The 14,961-nt window shown below is 42.1% G+C and overlaps 1 protein-coding gene across 5 annotated transcripts in view; it reads left to right on the top strand.

Annotated features, from left to right (window-relative positions):
* The first annotated feature begins 463 nt into the window (after positions 1-463).
* Positions 464-14,961, top strand: part of LOC112547760 (uncharacterized) — a 92,509-nt gene continuing 78,011 nt past the window's right edge. For 2 of the 5 annotated variants that reach the window (XM_089770015.1, XM_089770012.1), the window contains exons 1-10: positions 464-510; positions 1,186-1,266; positions 1,410-1,499; positions 2,920-3,029; positions 4,486-4,836; positions 6,669-6,953; positions 7,590-8,018; positions 11,257-11,508; positions 13,141-13,209; positions 14,828-14,848. In XM_089770015.1, coding sequence (XP_089626141.1) covers positions 2,951-3,029; positions 4,486-4,836; positions 6,669-6,953; positions 7,590-8,018; positions 11,257-11,508; positions 13,141-13,209; positions 14,828-14,848 — 1,486 coding nt within the window. In that variant the 5' untranslated portion in view covers positions 464-510; positions 1,186-1,266; positions 1,410-1,499; positions 2,920-2,950. Of the gene's footprint in view, positions 548-1,185; positions 1,267-1,409; positions 1,500-2,919; positions 3,030-4,485; positions 4,837-6,668; positions 6,954-7,589; positions 8,019-11,256; positions 11,509-13,140; positions 13,210-14,827; positions 14,849-14,961 lie in introns of all 5 variants that reach the window. The other 3 variants (XM_089770014.1, XM_089770013.1, XM_089770016.1) reach the window with 3 other exon arrangements.

Below are 14,961 nucleotides of genomic sequence, written 5' to 3'. Positions count from 1 at the left end.
CAAAATAATCCTTACTCCTCATAAAATATTTAAATCCCCACTTCATTTGCAATTTCAGATGTCTACATTTGCATTCCTCTCTCAAAAGAGGAATGCAGTGTAGACATACCCCAGGAAATGGAAGGGAAAGGAGCCAGAGAGTGTGCTCTGCAGTCAGCTAGAGGGGCTAGCTAACTTAGCTCTTGGAAAAAGCTCTGCCAATGGAAGGTGGTGGGAAGTGGGCACCGGCAATAAAAAGACATGAGTGATTGCATGAGAGAGGGTCTCTGGGTGATTTGTGGCTGAAGCGGGGGTCACAAGGTGAGGGGCTAGTGCAAGGGCTTTGCCACGAGATAGCTATAATATCCATATCCCACAGAGTTAACAATGAAGTTTGCATTGAAAAGCAGCCTGTGGGACCCAGAGCACCGCAGTGGGTGGAACCAGCCCAAAGACACTGCATGGTTCCATGGCAGTTGGGAAATGGCAGTTGGTCAGGGGAGGGGCTGGTGTCTCAGCCCAGCCCTGGAGGTGATGAGGGAGGGGCGGGTGTTAGCCCTGCACTGAGGTGACAGGAGGGAAGGGGCTGGCAACTCTGCCCAGCCCTCGGGGTTATGAGGGGAGGGGACGTTGCCTCAGTCCAGCACTGGGTGATGCGAGGGAGGGGCTGATAACTCTGCTGGCCTGGAGGCGCAGGGTGGGGGAGAAATGAACGTCTCCATTCGGCCCTTGTACGTTTCACTAATAGCAGCGCTGTGGGTGTTGCACAAAAGAGCTTTGCTTACTGTGGGTAACTGGAAACAGGAAGGTCGAAGGTGCCCAGCTAGATAACACAACTGGCTACTGTATCGCAGTGGGAAGGAGTAACATCTACTGCAGTGGTCCCCAACCTTTTGGGGCTGCCGGGTGCCTGGGGGCAGGGTCGCTCACCCGCCGTGCGTCCGGGGGCGGAGCTGCCCTTGTGCCACGCGCCCGGGCCCAGCACTGTGCATGTGTCGCGTGCCCGGGGCAGGGGCCGCCCATGCACCCCCCAGATCATTCGGCGGGCGCACATAAATGCCCCAGTGGGCACCATGGCACCTGCAGGCATCGAGATGGGGACCACTGATCTACTGGATGTGACATGAATCAGATCTACACTGTTGTATGGTCTTGTCATGGTCAGTGTATTAACCCTAATGTCTTATTACATTTTTTTTAACCAAGGCTTGTCTACAGAAATCCTGCAAGAGTCTCAGATGAATGGACTGTTACATTCCTGTTCTAGCAGTGCTGGACTTTGTACAAGTAAGTGACTGATATTTGAGTTCATAAAGCCTGTTGGGATGATAAATACTGGAGTTGCTGTACATCAATGGTTACTACAGGGACTTTTTCAGTCCTGGGGACTGTCACTGCTTACTTCTACCACACTCTCTGTTTTAAAATAGGGTTTTGTACAAGAGGCATGGATGTCATCTGAGCAGCAACTGAATCAGCATTTCTAGGCAACATACAGCACATTTACAAGACACTACAAGGTGAGTTTCAATTAGAATTTTTTCTTTCCAATGATTTTTATGTTTGTGAAAAGTTCCCATTGAAGCGGTAATACTATGGATGCTCCAGGGCTCACACATCAATGGCAAAAAAATAGGAGTGTGTGTGTGTGTGTGTGTGTGTGTGTGTGTGTGTGTGTGTGTGTGTGTGTGTGTGTGTGTGTGTGTTAGTACTTAAACTATAGACTATGGTGCTGCCCACACTCTGTCCTGTCCTCCACGGCCCCACCCAAGCTGTTCCTCTTTCTGCCCCTGCTCTACGTCTCTCCACAGATCCCTACCAATCACTCCTCTATGCCTCTCTCCCATCACTCACCCTTAATGGAGGAGGGGGCAGAAAGGCGTGGTAGGTGTGAGGGGGTCGGGGAGGGGGTAGAAAGGAGTGAGTGGTGACTAGACAGACTTCTGGGGAGGGTACAGAGCATCGGTAGGAGAGAGGCAGAGAATGGGCAAGGTTTTGAGGCAGAGCAGGGATAGAATACCCACCAACAAAAAGGTCAGTTTGAGATCAATGGAGACTAAATTCTTTTATAAGATTTTATAAGCAGAAATAGTAAAAGAAGCGTAAATCTCCCAACCAATATCTAGAGAGACTACTTGTGGAATCTCATGTCAGTTTCACAAAGGACCAGCTTACTTCCAATTTGGTTTTTACTTTCTCATTAGAATAATTTTGTATTAGAAATGTGGCTGGGACAATTAGCCATTTCATATAGTCCAGATGATTCACTGAATGGTACTGACTTTGTCATTTAAAGTCTGGGCTCCTCTTGATTCATACAGCCCCTGATAGGTGAAAGTTTGCCAGGTTAACTAAATGTCAAATGTATTATCTTCTCTTCTCTCAATTTGTTATCACAGAAGATAATTTTTGCATAGTGTTTTCTGTTCAGGAAAGTAGAAGTGCCCATATACAATTAATTTTGTATACAGCTAGCAAAACTCACCATTTCCATTCTATTATAAATTCTGAAATTTTGAAAAAGCTGCAAAGTTTGAAATGTCTCACATATAGGAAATTATTAAAAATCCTTTCTTTTCCTGAAAAATAAAATAGTTTCAATTCAGTTTTCTCAACATGAGAAACAGCTGGCTGTTCTCAATTCCTGGAACTTCTCTGGGCTGAATTGGGAGGGTGGGGGGATCCTCCAAAGTTTGAGGAGTCTTCTGATACAAATCCTAAAAGACTGGGTCCAAGGTGCTGGACCATCTGTGTGATTCCTGGAGCCATGGATCCTGGAGGGCTAGACTCCGCTGAAACAAGCCAAGTGTTCTGTTGAAATGTTTTGGTTTTGTCATATGAACATTTTCTGATGCAGCCCCACTGCAGAAGAATTTCTGACCAGCTCTAGTTGTGTGTATACCTCATGCTAGATTTTGTGTTTTGTATTTCCATTGGCAGAGAGTTGGATGGATGATATTACAAGTACTTTATGATGACTATGTGGATCAAATCAATCACCCTTCTCGTCACCCTTCCATTTTTTTATATAATTGGGAAATGGCTTTTGGGTAAGAACACCATTTTGTCCTAACTACTGATCAGAAAATAAATATATCCATTGCTACCATGTAATCCATGTCATGAAACCATGATGTATTCTGAAAAGGAAAACCCAAACAAAATTTGGGAGCTCTAATGGCAGTGATCTGGGATTAACATCATTGTGTTGTGGAGTCTCCCTGATTGTTTTTACAAGATCTCAGGTGTGTATAAAGTCTCAGTGACTCTCTTCATTAAGCAGAGAGAGCAACCATACACACTCCCTGTCTGAACACAATGTATACATTCCCATTAGTCACCCTCCTCAATCTATGCAAAATTACAGAAGATCATATTTCAGGATGAAAGCACAATTATATGTAGATACTTCTTAATGGGACATTTACTCTACCGGGAGAGCTTACAACTGATTGGTATTAAGTATCAGAGGGGAAACCATGTTAATCTGGATCTGCAAAATCAATAAGGAGTCCTGTAGCACCTTATAGACTAACAGATGTATTGGAGCATAAGCTTTCGTGGGCAAAGACCCACTTCATCAGATGCATGACATGCAGGACATGCATCTGATGAAGAGGGTCTTTGCCCATGAAAGCTTATGCTCCAATACAACTGTTAGTCTATAAGGTGCTTTAGGACTCCTTGTCGCTTTAACTGATTGGTAGTGAGCCAAAGTAACAGAAAAATTCTTGCATACATACATGCTCTCTCTCTCACACACACACACACACACATTTCATAGGATAGTGACTAGGTACAAATGTTTTTCCTGCTCTCAGGATATTCTTCATGCTACTTTTTAGAGATGCCCAAATAGGAAGAAAGCAGGACAATAACTAGGATGAGAGTTTTATCAGTAAATGTTGATAACACTGTACTGACTGATGAAAAATATATACTTTTCTGCTAAATATTCAGAGATGGAAAGTAAGAAATTAGGGTTTGATTTCAAGCTAAACTTTTGATATAAGCTGTTGACAGAATGTGTTTTAATGCTTATAAGCTTTAACTTTTTGAATCCCAGAATCTACTCTCATTAAATAATGGTGTGAACCACCCCCAGGTGTTCCTCTATAATTTTCTGCAACTGTGAATATTTAAATGAATACAAATTTAAAAAAAATCAAATCTACAAGTCTGCAAAACTCTGCACATTTCAATAAAAATAGAAGAAAATGATTAAAAATAAACATGTCAATTATCTATCAACATTATTTAAAACATTGAATTCTGCCAAGTCTAGCACTTGCTTTGTTGTCCTCCTCCTTAAGCTGGTGAGCGCTAAACGTTGTAATACTGTCAATGGTGGTACAAGCTCCTGCTGTGCCTGGAATATTGGGAGGGACTATTCATCCTGCACGTATCCCTGAAAAATTCAGTCTGCACCACCTCTTGCTCAAATCTGTACATAGCGTCAAACTTTTGAAGAAAATCCACGATCATGATTTATTTTCTTTCTTGCAGATGGTTTTACTGTCACTGTACATGCTGATCCTGAAGTTCCCTTGATTGGGCAAGGTCTGATGTTGTCCTGCCACCTCATAGGCAAGATCCCCACTAACTTTCAAGTACATTGGTATAAGTGGGAAAGGAACAAAAATATGACATTATATTTTTACAATAGCACATCAAATGGGAGTGAACTGGTTAGGGCTTGGGATGAGCACAGGAGTATCACTCCCAAAGGATGGTATGAGAATGGAATCGTTAAGGTGAGACTATTTCCAGTGCAAGCAGAAGACAGAGGGCAGTACGTGTGTGCAGTGACAGGTGACAATGTCTATCAAGAAGCCATTGCAGAGGTGATTATTGCAGGTAAGCATGGAGATGTTCATACAGATGTTCATACACTGCTGGCAGTGAACAATGCTGCACTTATCACAGTGACTCTGATTCCCTATTGCTTTGCACTGTGAGTGACCAGCTGTATTTCCATTTAACCTTCCCTCTCACCAGGGAGGGTTCAACAACTGGCAGGGGTAGGAGAAATAGAATCTTTTATGGACAAACACCCATGTGGGAGGTGGGCAGAGGAACTGATGGTCTGGGAAGGAAGCGGGGAGTAGTGCTGATCTTGGAGTCATGGATGCTTCTATAGTTTGGTGTCCAGCTCACATAGTATATTCAAATTATACGTAGTATATGCACACAACATACATACATTATGTACATTTTTCTCAGACTTTTTAATGGTGGCATTTGCCTGAGTTATGTGTGCTACTTTGCACAACCACAATAAAATGAATAAATTGCAGTGGTAAGGCTGGGCCATTACCTCCCAAGTGCACACGTATGCATCCAGGCAGTACGTTAGAGTCCTGAGGTCTTATCTACACTAAAAGGAAGTTTGATGCTTGTGCAATCGATCTTCCAGAGTTGAATTTAGCAAGTATAGTTAAGGCTCACTAAATCAAATTCAGAGGGCACCCCCACTGGCCTCCGGTACTCCTCCTTTGGTGAGGAGGAAGGGAAGCCAACTGGAATGCTTGCTCCTGTCAGCCTCCCACTGTGGGAAAGCCACCACACTCAGCTAAAGGTAAGCTGACTCCAGCTACATATCCTACATAGATGGAGTTAAACCTTAAGCTGAGCTGCTGGGTCTAGTATAGACCTGGCCTGAGGACCTGTGAGGTCACTGTCCTCCAGGGTTTGTACACACTGCACCTGGTTTTCAGTTATACCAAAGACTCTTTTACATGGAAATAAAACATGGATGTTACCCCTTTTACAGAGAAGTGTAGAGATGATTTAAGACAGTGGTCCCCAACATGGTGCCCGCGGGCACCATGGCACCCCCCGGGCCATTTCTGTGCACCCGCCGAGTGATCGGGGACGGCCCTGCCACTGGGTGCGCAGTGCATGGGTGCTGCCGGCTCCTGGGCGTGTGGCACAGGCTCCAGCTTTGGGCACGCAGCGCATGGGCGGTGGCAGTCCTGCCCCCGGGCTCACAGGACATGGGCTGTTCCGGCCCCGGGCATGCGGCGTATGGGTGGCGCCAGCTCTGGGCACACAGCATATGGATGGCCGTGCCCCCAGGCGCGTGTGCAGCCCCACCTCCGGGCGCATGTGTGGGGACCAAAAGGTTGGGGACCACTGATTTAAGAGCTCTGTAATAGCATTGCTTCTGAACATGGTGTAAAGAGCTTGTCATGGTTGTTGAAATGAGAAAACAGGCTGATAGGGGTATGGCTGGTGCACTGTACTTTAGCTATGCTCTGCTTCCAAGGGCTAACAAGGGACCATGGTAAGTATAAGTCAGAATAGCCCTAAGATTGCTCTGACTTACTTTGGGTCCTACGAGGGCCCCTGAATGTGTCCCAAATACAGGAAGCACAAAAGTGGATTGCCTCTTTCCTACTGACCTGCTGCCATCCCCATAGTAAAGTATTTGGTGATTTCTTGAGGTGGAAAAACTCTATAAATTTACGATACCTGGAAATGCTAGATTGCAGTTCAGTGTAGATTCAATAGGACATGGAGACTGCAATGATAATGGTGCTCATTCATAAGTTGCACTTTTTGTGTGGGTAAAAATAAAGGACCCTTCATTATTTTTGCAGAAACAGACTAACACATCTACCTCTTTTGTTTGGTGTGTAAGCTAGTTCATCAGCCTGTTTAACATCTGAAACTGGTTTTCACTCTAGGTTTTGGATCTACACCTCGCCTAATTATAGAACAGCAGCAGAATAATTCAACCACTCTGAGGTGTACATCTCATGGGTGGTACCCACTCCCTGAAGTACTTTGGACTGACAGCACAGGACAAAATATAAGTACTATGGCTGAAACAAGAATCCAGAAATCAGTGACAGAGCTGTATGAAATCGACAGTACTCTCAGGGTAGCAGATATTGCTTCAGACATTATCTCATGCACTGTAATAAATCCCTTGCTGAAGAAGCACCGTGAAAATGTTATTGCAATTTCAGGTAAGAGATGCAGTAGTGCCAAAGCAAACATTCCTGTCTGACTTACAATATAGAACTAAACACACTTGCTTTGTGGCCAACATGCTTGACTATGTGGTACACCAACACACATGACTGGAGTGTGAATTCTAAAGCACATTAACAGGTTCCACATTAATTAGTCAATGTAGACACCCAGCTGGTGCTCACTAAGGGTTCCCTTTGAAATAATAATACAGGAAAGCTCAATAGGGAACTGTTAGGGTTCATCAGCAAGGTCTAGGCAGACCAGTTAATGCTCAACATGTTGATGTTCGTAGTAATCACACTCCTGTGATGCGCATTACCCCACTGTGTAGACAGGGTCAGGGTGCAGCACAGTGAATCAGAAGAACTATACAACTCAGCACTTCTTTTCAAATAACATTCTTGAGATCCTCTTCATAGATGTGAAAGATGACATAGCTCTGCTTCTCCTTTCACTTTTCTGTGTGTACATTAGGAGTGAAGTCCCTGAATGTAATGGATTTACACTATTGTAAAAGCAGTATAAATAAGAGGATAATTAGGTCTATGCTCTTTTCTATTCTCTCTTACAAATTAATATAAGTCAGTGAGTGCTGCTGGTGCAGATATAACCCCCTGCACATTTTTCAGATTTCTTTGATGTGGAGGCTGAACATGAGACGATTACTGCTGTAATTGGAGAAAATATCATTCTTCCCTGCCGGCTGATTACAAAACATGTGCCCCCTAGCATGGAACTGCAATGGAGGAAAGTTGAATCTGGGGAGGATAAGACAATCTATTTCTACCTCTATGATGAAAGCAGCCCCCTGATTAATTCTTATCCAGAGGATGACAAATGCCCAATGGGTTATTTATCTCCAAATGGAAGCAATAGCAGAGAATGGCTCAGGAAGGAGTATGAAAAAAAGGCAGAAGTTTTTAAAGGAAAAGAATTTGGGAAAGGAAATATTTCTCTGAAATTGAACAATATTCAGGTGGAAGATACAGGAAAATACATATGTTCTGCCACATCCAACATTTTTCACAGAGAGATCATCATTGAAGTTGTATTTGGTGGTAAGAAATATCTAGACTTGGAGAGACCAGATTTAACAAAGCAAAACTATTGTTTTATATCCTAAAGAGTCAGTGTGGGCTCATCCTTTCTCTACAGCACATTTCCTATTGCTTTGCCTATTACTGTTTACAAACTCCTAAACAATAGATTTTCCAGAAGTTGGGAATGAGTGACAGGAAATGGATCACTTCATGTTTACCTGTACTGTTCATTGACTCTGGGGCACCTGGCTTTGATCACTGCTAGAAGCTGGATGATAGGGGATGCTGATAAATTGCCCAGTTTTGTTCATTCCCTTGGCACCAGCCACTATTGAAAGACATGATACTGGACTAAGCATACCTCTTATCTGAAACGTCCGTATGTTCCACTTCTTCAGTTGGGAAGCTATTACTTAGTACATTGGATCTCACTGTGAGATCTGTTTCCTTATTTCAGAAATGATTTCAGACTGCTGTTGTGAAATATTCCAATAATAATCACTCTCCCATTTATTTTCCTTTGAAATGCCAGTTCTTCAAATTATCAAACATTGAAGGAATGTTAGAATGCAATTAATTCTATTTTTATAAGCCTTTTAAAAACATTATTCATGTTACCAGAGTTTCTTAGCATTCTAAGAAGAAAGCTGCATCACACTAGTTGCACCAATCCACTGTTTTAAGGGCAGACCAGCCCTAAGCTCAGAAGTGCATATATCACCTTTGAAAGTGGGACTGAAATGCTTTTGAAAATTTTACCCAATAAGTCTACATTGTTATTTTTTATTGGGACAGTCTCTGCCCCCAAAAGTTTATAATCATATAGCTAAGACACATTTAGTGAAAGGTGAAAGAAAGGAAGTGTTCTAATTCACATTTTATAGAAAGGGAACTAAAGAACAACGAAATTAGTGACTTGCTTTAGGTTGCACTCTGTGGCGAAACCAAGAATTGAGCCCAGAACATCTGCACCCTCAGTCCAATGGAAGCTTTGACCATAAGCCAATCTTTCTTTTTTATAGACTTCTGATCAATTTTAAGATATTTTTATAAAATACTTTTTTACCTGAAAAGGAAGTTCTAGAGCAATGTTTGACTTATGCCATCCTTGTATGAGGAAATTTTCATGAGCCATAATCAGCTATTTTTCTTTTGCTGTCTATAAAAGATTTTTATGGAATGACTGTATCTAAGGAGGGAAGTAGAGCCAACCCACCCATTTCTTAGTTCTCTTTTACTGTGCAGGGATGACAGTGGGAGCATGCTGTCAGCTCATTCTATCTGTGAATGTGCTACTATAATGAGTAGTTATTGTTATTGCCTTTTAATATCATTTGTTATGCCTCCTTTTGTCTTCTTTACAAGATAAGTCTCTGTATTAGAGTTATCTTCTACAGTTCTGGATTATCCTAACCCCTTCCAGGAACTCCTGAAAAGTGTGACTATGTCCCTAGGGATATATATAGAGCTTGTCATGGAAAATCCCCAGAGACTTATAGGCATTTTACACTCTGCTATGACAGGGACAGATGCTTTTCCTATAGTTGAGGCAATTGTTCAACCTATACAGGTCTTTTGGCAAATGCCATTATCTCTTAAGCCAGTGTCAAAAGTATATGCAGTGCAAGTACCAAGTTCCATCACAGTACTATGAAGAGTTTTATCAGCACCCCACACAAAGCTCCCTGGTAGTGACAGCAAATAAAAGATACTGTGAAGGAATACAAAAGTTCCTCCTAAAGAAAGAGATTTTTAAATTGGTCCTTTTTGATACATTTCTTCAACTGCAGAATTACATCAACATTAGCACATTGTCAGGTTCTAGTATCTGGTTGCGATTATTTGAACTGGGATGATTTGATCAAATTGCTCATCATTCTGCAAGAGGACTCCAAGGATGAGTCCCACTCCCTTCTTGAGAAAGATCAACTGGTAGCAAGGTCTGCATGTCTGTTGTGGCCATGTCAGCTGCCAATGGTTTTGTGATGACGTTTCTATACAGTGTTCCTCATGGCTTCAGTCTTTGGAGATTCCTGTGGAAGTTCAAGACCCCATTGAAGAACTCCCCTTCATGTATAATATTTCATTTTCTTTGAAGATGGGCAAAGCACTGCCAACACTAAAAGATTCCAGGGCACTACTGAAATCTCTGGGCTAGTGTACACTAGTCCTGAAAAGAACCAAGTTTGGTCATCAGTTTCAGTCAATACAGACACATGATATGTTTGGACAGGCAGATCAATACAAACAGAAGAGCAACCAGCAAAGGAAGAGCCCCGATTCCATCCACCTGTGCTGTTACCTCCGCTTTCTCCACTCTCTTTCCATCTCTTCCCTACTGGAATCTAGCTGATTTACAAGTGTTTTTCTCCATGCAGGTAACATGTTTTCTGAATCTGCAAACTGGAACTCACTTGTCTACTTACTGATGGCTCTGGATGATATATAAAAGATACAAAAGCAAATTCACAAAATCAAAGACTTAGAATAGCAAATGAGTTATGATGCAATTGTAGTTTCCTCATAGTGTATGAATTATAAATTCGTAATAAGAAGATAATTGAGATATGCTAGTCTTGAGGCACTTGGAAGGAGAAGGCTTCAGGAGAGGTTTAGAACTGATAGAAGATTCTGTCACCTTAGCATAATTTACAGACATGTACAGAGGATTAGAGTCAATTTTTTTTGCAAATAGAGTTCTGTGGCAATTCCATAAATTCTGTTTTCCTGCTATCCTGTTATCATAATGTATTCATCTATGAGCAGAAGCTGGCAATTATATCCACTCGTGACACAAAGTAAGTCCTACATGTGACCTTTTGCTGAATTATTCCCAGTGGCACACATTCAGCTCAATGAAAACATTCAGGGCAAATTCTGCCTACCATTAAGCCCCCATTAACTTATCTGAAGTTATACATGTGTTAATGAAAGTAACACTTGACCATTCAGCTTGTTCAGGCAGATCAGATCAGATGTGTTTCTGAAAACAGAAACAATGCTGGAGGAGAATCATAGAAGATTGGGTCTGGAAGGTTAGGAGGTCATCTAGGCCAATCCCCTGCTCCAAACTACTTTTTCCACTATTTTTTTCTTAAATCAAATTTACCAAAACATACACTCTGCTATGAAGAGAAATAGTGAACAAAGGTGCAGATGCCCCATAAATCTTTTTTACACTGAATGCTTTCTGAGTATGTCTCTGCATTGTCAGACATGAGTTCATGTTATAATTCTACCTTTCTTATTGGGGTAGGGAATGAAACGTCTTTGCAAGTGCATCAGCAGAAGATTTGTGGATATGAATGTAAGTGGACAGGGTGGTATCCAAAGCCCAGATTCTCCTGGAGAAATCACAAAGGAGAAAGCCTAAACTCACTGGCCGACACAAAAGAAATGCAGGAGGAAAATAATCATTTCACAGTTGCAAGCTCCATTGCTGTGCCATGTGATACTCCGGAGGTTACCTGTGCCATTGTCAACACAGAATCAACTGATGGACACCTTGGTATGTAATTTTATGTCCAAGAAATTTGACCTCTTACCAAATGTTACTGCCCTTTTTATTTGGGTTTTGGGGCTTCATTCTACCATCTATCCAGCACAAATATTTACATTCTGAATCTTATTTTCATCCCTATGCCCAAATAATTTGTCCCTAACTAATTAGGAGATTATCCTTCAAGATTCTTAACACCTGACTGTGACCTGTTCAACACCCCATCTCCCATCATATTTCCCAAAGATTTCAAGAGCATCCAACAGATGAAGGGCTTGAAGTATCATCACACCACAGCATGTAGTGTTTCTGATGGGAAACTGACTCTGCAATCCTCTCAGATGTGATTGCCTTTCCAGGGTGGGGGTGGCATTTCTATTTTAGAGGGATTTCTTCAGTTTCATACAAAGGTGTTTCAGCTTGTGCCAGTCAGGATAGAATATGGCCTTCCCTTTGTTATGGAGTAACTCGGTATGAGACAATTTTGTCGGTGTTTGAAGGGGAAAAAAACATTCCGGGACTGGCTTTTGAGCTCATTCATAATCTTAATGTAAATATTCACAGTGTAGTCCAATAGAGAAATTAACAACAGAAAAGTAAGGACATTATATTTTGGATGTTGCTGTAATCGCCTGAGACTCTGAAGGCAGGCCTCCTTTGTTATTCCACATAAAATATACGAGGGGATGGTACCCCCTACTTGGGTAGGCTTGCCAACCTTCATTCTAGGGGTAGGCAGCCTTAGCTCTCTCCAGTGAAGTTGGAGAAGGCCAGGCCAAAGCATGTCAGCCCTGGCATGCCCCAGCTCTCTCCTCCCCATGGCTGCCAGTGGCAAGCAGGCTGAAACCATCCTGACTTTCTCCTTCTAGCCACTGGGGGATTGAACTAGGCCAAGGCTCTCCTTCCTCTCTCCCCTAGAGAGGGTCCAAGGCCACCTCGGCTCTTCCCCCCTACCCCTGGCTCCAAGGCCGCTCCAGTTCTTGCCCATCCCAGCCCCTTCCCCCCACACTGGCCCTGACTCTTCTCCCCTGCCCACCGCTCAAGGCCACCCTGGCTTTCGCCCCCAGGAAGGGGGGCTGAAGCAAGACTAGCCTAGCTCTTCCCCAACCTAGAGGTGTGTGTCAGGGACTGGGGTGCAGGGAAGGGATGCAGCTCTTACTCCCCTGGATCAACTTAGAGGGGTGGCTCCCCAGAGCACAGGAGAAAGGGGAGAGGAAAGGCTGCACAGTTCACAGCTTCAGCCCCCTTCCCCACTCAGAGCACTGGGGACAGGGGAAAGGAAAGGCCACACAGCTCCTGGGCTGCGTGGCTTGCAGCTTCAGTCCTCCCTCTCAGAGTTTGGGGGAGGGGAATCATTCGGGGCTTCTCTGGGCCCACATGGCAGCCAAGCATTGGGGAAAGGGGAAGGAGGGAGGGAGGAGGCAGGTGGGACACAGAGTGATGTGATGATGTTACTCTGTCATTCTTCAGGAAAAACTTTTTGAGAGAGAGGGATTTTCTTTTATTCTCTGTCAAAGTGCAGAGACAACAGTAGAATGAAAAAATGTTTTACCCTTGTTTAGGTCCAAAGCTATAAACCTAGTAATACCTCTGGTGTTCAAGGCTACATTACTAGTTAGAGTAACATATGCTGTTTTTCAGTAGGTTTCTTAATCGGTTTAGTGCTGTTTATTGTTGTGACCTTCGAACATTTTTTTGGAAAAAGCAAAAGTAAGTTAACTTATTTTTGTTTCATTAAATTTATAGAAAGAGTTAATTTTCAACGGTGAGAGTAATTAATCATTGGAACAGTTTACCAAGGGATTCTGTGCATTCTCCATCCCTGTCAATTTCTAAATCAAGAGTGGATATTTTTTTCTAAAATCTCTGCTCTTGGAATTATTTTGAGTCATTTCTCTGGCCTGTGGTCTACAGGTTGTAAGACAAGATAATCAAAATAGTTCCTTTTGGCCTTGGAATCAATGAAAAATCTGTCATATAGGGGTCCTTAACAAAATTTTACCTTAGGTTCAGATGGCGATCCTTCATTTTTTTTGTCAGCCTGCCATGTTGGTGGGAGCATGGTGTGTTCATGCTAGTAATTGGTATCTCTTGTGGGCCTGGAGTCATGACTATAGAGGGATACAGGGAACTTTTGTATGGGGCCAAAAAGTGGGCATTTCCTGCAGGCAGGCAAAAAGGTAAACTCCAAGGCTATGTGGACGCACATGGCAGTGTGGACGCTGTCTTGTGCATGAACTTTTGCACAAGAACTCTTGTGCAAAACAGTTATTGCACAAGAAGCCTGCAGTGAAGATGCAGCCCAACAGCTTGTGCAGCAGAAGTTTTCCAAATGTTCATCCCTCATACAAAGGAGTGGAAGGAGTTCAATAATGGCACTGAAATTCTAGTTAATTGGTTGTTTTGGAGATGGGAGAGACCAAAGAGTTGCCTCTCCTGTGTTATATCTGTCTTATATGGGGTAGGCATGAGTGTGCATTAGACAGCTTATTACCAGGGAGTTTGAAACTCGTTTTAAATCTTGTATTTTGAGTCAAATTGATACAAGTAACAACCTGTGATTAAAACGGTCTTGCAGTACCATATATGTCATCTTGTTGAGTCAGAGTCAATGCTATTTACATTCTTTGAAATAAAACAAAAAAATCTAAATTACATATAAGCTTAATTTTTTTTTCATGTTTTCTAAGTTTTTATCTCCTATTCCAGCAAAATTCCTACATTATTTAAAATATATTTATAGTATGTGGACAAGATTTTATAGGTTTGAGTCAGACCAAACTCCCAAGTTATGTCCCCAAAAAATGTTTCTTATAGATGAGGGGATAATAACGCAATTATCTATATCTCTGTTGCTGTTTTGCAGATAAACTATGCAGAGCAATGTTAAGTTTGTACTGATTCATGCAGACTTCATGCTAGTAGGGACTTGGAACATATGATGGAATTGAAAAATCTATACCCTTGTTCAGAAAATTGCTCATGTTTGAAATAGTTTGCCACGCATGAATTACACCAGGAAAAAAATAGGCACAAAAATAGGGACAAAAGTTGATTCCTTCTACACAAATCTGTAAAAACAGTAACCTCTTACACTTCATGTGAAAGACATCAACTTTCCTTGAAAGAAACAGTGAAAAAGCTGACTGTGAGCAGCATAGAGATCACAATGCTGGTCAGATTTACTGATATAAAAGTACTAAATCCAAATATTTCAGCATATGCATATCACTGAAGGTGGCTAATTTATGGTATTCAAGATGTTTAAAATATAATTTATGTATTTTAACATGGACTAAGTCTATTAATCAAATTTAATGTTTTGCAGAACATTTCCAGAATATGGTTGGTGAGTTTGACTTCATTACTAAGCAGATGCATTCAGATTTTTTCATTTTCTCTTTGATTTATTGAAAAAAATTATATTTCTATCATTTCAGTTCTACACATTAGTCACTTGAA

This window comes from Pelodiscus sinensis, chromosome 18 (assembly GCF_052426305.1).
Source record: "Pelodiscus sinensis isolate ZL-2025 chromosome 18, ASM5242630v1, whole genome shotgun sequence".
NCBI lineage: Eukaryota > Metazoa > Chordata > Testudines > Trionychidae > Pelodiscus > Pelodiscus sinensis.
Note: the sequence above shows the minus strand (reverse complement) of the source record. Positions and strands in the feature narration are given on the sequence as shown.